Source organism: Plasmodium fragile (assembly GCF_000956335.1).
Source record: "Plasmodium fragile strain nilgiri unplaced genomic scaffold supercont1.3, whole genome shotgun sequence".
Lineage (NCBI taxonomy): Eukaryota > Apicomplexa > Aconoidasida > Haemosporida > Plasmodiidae > Plasmodium > Plasmodium fragile.
Window position 1 is genome coordinate 2,194 of NW_012192583.1, and position 7,165 is coordinate 9,358.

The 7,165-nt window shown below is 45.5% G+C and overlaps 1 protein-coding gene across 1 annotated transcript; it reads right to left on the minus strand.

Moving 5' to 3' along the window:
* Positions 1–396: 396 nt before the first annotated feature.
* AK88_00323 (uncharacterized protein) lies at positions 397–5,777 on the minus strand (the record flags this gene model as incomplete). The annotated part of the gene is made up of 2 exons (XM_012477974.1): positions 397–2,126; positions 2,921–5,777. 2 exons carry the CDS (start codon positions 5,775–5,777, stop codon positions 397–399), a joined length of 4,587 nt encoding a protein of 1,528 aa, XP_012333397.1.
* Between the last annotated feature and the right edge of the window lie 1,388 nt (positions 5,778–7,165).

Sequence of the window (7,165 nt, forward strand, 5' to 3'; positions counted from 1 at the left end):
GTCAAAAAAAAAAAAAAAAAAAAAAAAAAAAAAAAAAACAATCGATCCATCGAACGAACGTGCGGTTTACAAACGCCGTCGTCATCTCTTCCTCCTCTCGTGAAGCTAAAAAAAAAGTTGCAGGCACACGAGTGGGGGGAAGGTGTCAGTGCTGCTACAAGGCGTCGCGCACGAGGCAGGCACCAACGGGACGAAAAAAAAAAAAAAAAATTCAAATCGTACAAATAGCACACGGCACATGGTGTACAATAAAACTTTCGGAGGAAAACACCCCCCCCAAAATGGCTTGACCACACCTTCGAAGGTTTGTAAAGCAAAATGGGATGCTGCATATTAGAGGTCATTTTTTCCCCTTCAGGCAAGCGGCGTTGAACAGGCGGCGTGGGTCTCCATGGGTTAAAGAGTAAATGGGATTTTCTTCCTGTTCCCGTGGAGGACACGGAGGAGAGTTTTATCCTCGGCGGATCGACACCAAGAGTACGGATGCTCTCTCTTGTTAACGATATGGTTTTTCTTCGTATGGTCTGTTGGTGTGCAGGTCGCTTTGCCCTTCCATGTGTAACTCCCCGTCGTGCCGCCTCTCATTAAGGGGATAAGTAGATACGAATCAGACGCGCGCAGGAGGTTCAGGCGATGCATACACGAGAGTATCAATCCTACGCAGGAGTAGTTAGCGGTTCGTCGTCCTCCTTCTTCTTCTTCTCCCCCTCCTCCTCCCCCCTCATCTACGTCCATTCTCAATGAAGCACTTGCGTGTAGGTTCATCAAGGCAACTTTGCTGGTGTCCGATAAGCATTTTCTAAACAAACCCACATGGTAATACAGCCGGGCCCTCCACATTAAAAATTGCGCCAGGGTATGGTACTGCCTATAGTTGAGACAGTGATGTATGCACAGGTTTATTTTTGTTATAAGTGATGATAGTGGGTGGTGTACATGCTGTTCAAGCATGTAGTCCTGCTCGACCACGTGTTTCGCTCTCATGGTTGTATCCTCTTCGCTTAACAGGAAAGACAAAAAACGTTCTTCGCATTTCAACAGTGTGAGCGCTTCTTTGTATGAAGCATTTGTAGAGCATCTCGTGGTGGGGGAGTCGTCCGTCTGCTCAACGTCCCGCGTGTCCATTCCATTTTGCCCCTTCTCCAAGCGCACATCGCCACTCTGCAATCCCTGCAAAGCGCTAACTGCGCGTAAATGCGTCGAGTGGTGAATCCGCTCGTCGCCTGAGCAGGCCAGGACGGAACAAGCGGCCTTCGCCATGCACAGGGTGGCGGAAAGGGAGAAATGGTTCGCCTTCAAGAGGCCACTCAATCTGCGTATCTGCAGAAGGTGCAGCAGAAAATTGGCGTAATAAAAAACGTCACGCCATAACCCCATTCTATAGTTGATCAGACAGAGCAGGTGCATATTTTCTACCAAAATTATTAACAACGTTTGGTCACTCATGCAGGGGATGGTATTCCACTTGTCCCCAATACGCCTGACCAGCCTGATCTGAAAATTCTCCCTCTTCACGTCTTCCTTAAAGAGGGAAAAAAAAACTGCCCTTATGTTTCTTCCCCTCGGCTTGCCCTTCAGTACGGCTGCTTTTTCTCTCCTAAACTGACCTCTACATATATGCATCAACATGGAGTGGAGGAGGTGGCAGTATAGAAGGCAGCTCCTCTCTGCCCGCGTCGCATTCTGCGTTGTCGTCGTCTTCCGCGTCGGTTTCTGCTCACATGTGGACCCGCCGTTCTCAATTTTCATAAAGTAAAAATACACCAAATTGAACAAGCTCCCAACGTTAAGAGGATTCCAGTGCAGGGAGTCCTTCACCAGACGGAGAAAAATTTTATTAACCTGTTCATTTTTGTGGCCCCAATGGATCACGTCCTTCAGTAGGAGACTACTCTCCTTTTGTAAAATGATCGACTTTGCATACCTACTTCGAGCTCCTTGTACCCATGAGTGACACCTATCCACGCTGGTCAACAGCTGCTCATTCCTAATGTGATACTTACTGGTCGTCATCCTGTCATAACCTACTAATAACCCTTTTTTCCTCTTTCGTACTCGACCGTATCTGCTCATTCGCTTCATCGTGCCACTCGTTTTTGCTCTGTTCTTCGCTATTAGTATTATCACTTCGGAGGGTGGTGGGGGGAGGGGGCACACACACACACACACAGATGTTCGCCCTCCCCTCATGAACCAAGTGCTGAACACAGCTGAGTGGGGAGACGTTCCACGAAGGGGTCTGGCCTCCCAAAAACAAGTGTCACCACATATAAGAAAAATGGAACGAAATAAAAATAAATAAAATGAAAAAAAAAAAATAAATAAATAAATAAAATAAAAATTGCTCATAAAAAAATAATGACATCCCAGCGGGAAGGGGCTTCTATTCTACAAAAAGGCGAGACTTCCCCCCCTGTATAAACCGCACCAACGGGGAGCTCTTGCTGGAGGCTCCGAAAAAGGTGCAAACCCATTTGGGTCACGTACCCACCACACAGAGGAGGGTAATCCCCGTTGGCGCACCTACATGTGGGGACATTTTTTCCCGCCTACAACATTTTTAAAAATGATCGTTACGTGTAAATATATGTATAATGGGTGATATATATTCATGTGTGCGTGCACCTCGCTTGCAAACAAAACAGGTGTTGGCTTTATTTATTTTATTATTATTCTTGTTTTGCGCACTCCGGCAACGCTAAGAAGGAAACTGGTGCCTCATCCAACACGAGCACGCTGAAGAGGGGAAGCTTTACATACACGCTGTGCATTTGCATGCCCAACGCGCACTGGCGTATCTCTTCCACCACGTCACTTAACTCATTTCTTCGAAACGGGTGATAATCATGTTTTTTTTTTTGCCTGACTTGTTCAGCTATTTTCAAAATGGTCAGGTAAAAATGCAACAAAGGAGGGCTACTCAGAGGTCGAAACGCGATGGAATAAAGGTACTTATCCGAAGGGTAGGACAATTGCGCAGGTAGATCCATCTCTATGTTGAACACGTGGGGTAGGATTATCACAACAGCTTCGCATAACCCAGTGAGGGCCTTCTCCAAAAGAGGCTCATTGGTAAATCTGCTTAAGTTTTCTTCAGAGGGAAGGAGTTGATCGTCTTCATCTCTGCAGTTGAAATGAAGCAGCCCCTCGTTGACCATCAACCTTTGTACAATGTTAAGTAAAAATTGTAATAGGTCTACGTGTCGCTTCTTCGGAATGGGCTCACTGGTCGCGCTGTGCATGTACATGTACACGCACACGTAGTGTATGGCTTGAGATACACATGTGACGGACGATAGGCACTGCGAGGACAGGATGCACCGTTGGACCATCAATTGGAACAACTCCTGGTCGTGGAGTCCTAGCATCAGCAACCCCCTCCACACGGTGATTGCGTTAGCGATGCGTATGTTATCTTCCTCATTTGCCGCTTCTCCATTAGCCGCCTCTTCATTTGCCGCATGCCCCCCGCGCAGCAGACGCTTCACCTTGCCGAGCAGCGCCCCCCCAAGTTCGTCTACCTGCATGCCACTCGCCGAGTCCACCACGGCGGCTATCGCCTCCCTGGAGTAATTCTCCTTCCTGAGGCATTCCACCAGGACAGCAATTTCCCCAACACTCATTTGGTCAACAAAAGGATACACATGGGGCAAGACAATTTTGAGAATTTTTTCAAAATAAAACATTTTGTTCTCGTCCACTTTGGTGCATTTGGCAAAAGCAGGGAAAGTTTTGCCACTGCCGTGTAGGAAATTTATTAACAGATCTTTGCTTCTGTACAAATGGCTGTCTGCAAGTATCCTTGTCGTTAGTGAATTTACAAAATGGTAATAGTTCCTCCACGATGGCTTGGCTTCGTTCTCAGTTAGGTGTGCACACAGATTGGATAATGAAGTGAGGAGAGTTGTGCAGCTGGCCGTGGACAAGGTGTGTTCATAATTTTGGTAGCGACTCGCAAGAAGATTCAACACTTGTGCGTGGGGAATTTTGTGCACCTTGGTGAGGAGGCTAGCCAGCCGACTGATATGCTGGCCGGAAGCAACATTGAAGAGCACTCTCCTGAAATTTGAAAACATCAACCGGGAAAGGTCCTCCCTCTGTCTGTCCTTCCTCACAGAGGCATAAGCCGAGAGGGTCAAACAAAAACTTTGCACGCAGCTAAAATGACCCAACTGCGCCATTCTGTTCAGACAGGATTTTTCAAAAATTACATCTTCTATGTTCATACGTTTAAATGCATGGAAGAGAAAGGAAAAGGATTTTTGCCCAAAGGATGAAAATATTTTTAAGGACCTCAACTTGATGAGATGAAAAAGGGTCTTCCTGTCTCGAATGTCGTAACTTGCGTAGCAGTAAAGGATAGTAGATAGCTGCACATGGTTATACGTGTTAATATATTTTTTCACCCCTCTTGTTATTTGTTCAAAAAGGGTATTGAGTATATGCTTTGGGAAGGAGAAAATCAAATAGGGGGAATTTCCATTAACACGTTGTTGTCCGTCCTTCCTAATGATGAGTTTTTTGTTTCTACTTAACGTTAGGCATACCAAAGGTAGGTCCTTCCCTCTACACTTATCTACCTGTCTGCACATCTGATTAAACATATGAACAACCTGTTGCCCAATCCGGCCTAATGCATCGCTTCCTCCTGGTGGCAAAACATTCCTCTCCTTTGTATAAAGCACGAATGAAAGGGAAATGTTTAAGAGTCTCGCCATATGGTGAACACTAAATTTCCTATCCTTTTCTACACCGTGCAATATTGGTATTTGTAAAAGTTCATCCAGCAAAGACAAATTCAACAGGGACGTCTTTTCATATGCGGTTAATATATTAACCAGTTGGATCATGTTAAGGTCATTCTTTACCTTCACTATATGTTTTTCAAACTGACCGAACAGGTGGTAATACTTGTGGAGACCAAACTTGGAAACGTTATACAAGAGAAGGCTCAGCCCAAGCAAGCTGTACTCCACTGCGTTCCTGTGCTGGATTCGCTGGACCAAGCGGGACAAGAGCTGCCCATCGGGAGTGCCGTCATCACCGCTATGCTCTTCGCCCGCGATGGTGATATGACTAGTCCCCTCTTCGTTAGACAGTTCAACCCCGCTACGCTCAAGGCTACCCTCACTGTTACTCCCTTCCGGTGCGCAGCCTAGCTTGGCCAGACTGTTCACCAAGAGACACACGTAGTGCGGCGAGTGCCGCTCAAAGTAAGAGTCTCCCTCACGCATCAACTTCTTCCTCGCCTCGTCCAAAAAGTAGGCGCTACGGAAGTTCATCCTCGCCAACGCGTTCAGCAGAGCACACATGTGCACGAGGTCAAATTCGTGAAGACGCAAAATGCACCGATTTAGCACCTCACTGATAAGGCGGTCATTTTTATAATCCATCTGTGAAAGGAAGGTAAAAAAAGTGGTAATCATTCGGGGGCTAATAATATTCTTTTCGTTGATTCTAATTTTCACTTCTCTACAATACTTGTGCCAAAGAGAGAGATCATTTTTTTCTTTTTTATCTTTTGAACTTTTTTTAATTAGCTCCAAAAATGCGTCGTTGTTATCAGGGAATAATGTCTGATGTGCCTGCACAGGCAGGGATGATTTCTTCTGCCATTTTGTTGAATCCCGTTCGACAATGGGGATGGCCTTAAATCGGGAGATTGTGCTGGAGGGGCTGTATTCAAAGTTGGTTGAGACATACCTACTGTGGCAGACTTTTCCCCAAGCCTTCTTATTCCAAGTGAGGGGGATTTGTGCCCCAATTGACTTGTTCATATTTTTCCAGCAGGGATGGAGAGCAACTAAGTTGAATCAGTCCTCAGTTGTATCATTTTAGGTAGTTACATTACTTGCTTAATGACGTCTCCTTGCAGCAGCACTGTGTTGATAATTTCCCTTTTGCCCACTTAAAGGATTTGTTTCTCTCGCGGGAATGGGGGGGCATCCCACATGATGCTTCCTAGCAAGAGGGGAAAACATGTTCCAGGGGGAAGCACAACGCGAGAGGGCCAGCTCTACATAACGCCATATATATTATACATATATATATGTACATCCGTGTTAATATGCACGTGCGCACCATCATTCACTGGGGAAGCAATTTCATTCCACCTTTTAACCGTGCCAGCAGTTTTGTAGAGCGCATGTGTAAGGGGGGGGGTGAAAATAAAGTTGGGCCGCCTGCACAACGGCCCTGTTGCCTAATGGAACGGTTCATTGGGGGTCCCCATTTTTTTTTCCCGATCGGGCACACGCGGCAAAATTGAGAAGCGGCCCGGCTCGACCCCCGAGTGCGGCTAAATGTAAGTGCTCATGCGCATGATCCTGAGTGCATGCACGCATGTACATACTTATGCATGGCTTTTACACACTCGTACGTGATTGCACCTTTGGAGCGAACGATCCAGTTCCTCTCCCGCATTGCCGCTACCCCCCGCACACCCAGTTTAACCCCCAGCCAGGAGGGAAAAATGGACTAACGCGGGGCGAAGCCTGAGAAAGCATTGTTGAATTTTCCAGTAAAGAGTTGCAGGCATGCCACAAGTGGAGGGAGCCTACATGTAGACCGCGGTGTCTGTGTCGCAAAAGCGGCGGTGAAAAGGGACGGAGAAAACACGAAAAAATGGACGCCAGTGTGCTCAATTTTTCCAATGCGAAAAAATGCGAGTTGTAAAATAGGCCTAAAAGCAGCTCGAAAAAATAACAAAAAAAAATATCTATATATATATAATATACTCTCGCGTGCATGTTCAATTTTTACTTTTTTTCTGAACAGGTCATACTTTTTTTTTTTTTTTTTTTTTTTTTCCTGGATCAAAAAAATTGTGCTGTCCTGTGTGTGTGTACATGCGGTTTTTTTCCCTCCAGCAGAAAGACTCGAGAGCAAAAATATATATATATACCTACACGAGCGCGCAAGTGTGGTTTTACAGAGTAATTATACACTACATGTTGTTATACGCGCAATGCGATTATACACGCAACGTACTTAAGAGCGCAGCTGGACACCACTCGACAGACACGTAAACCTTATTAATCACCCACCAGTTAGCCAAAACGGGTGTAAAAAAAAAAAAAAATAATAAATAACAATAAAATATTGCAGAGTCAGGTAAAAGAGAAAAAATAAACCCTCTTTACTTCAACTAAAAAAAAAAAAAAAA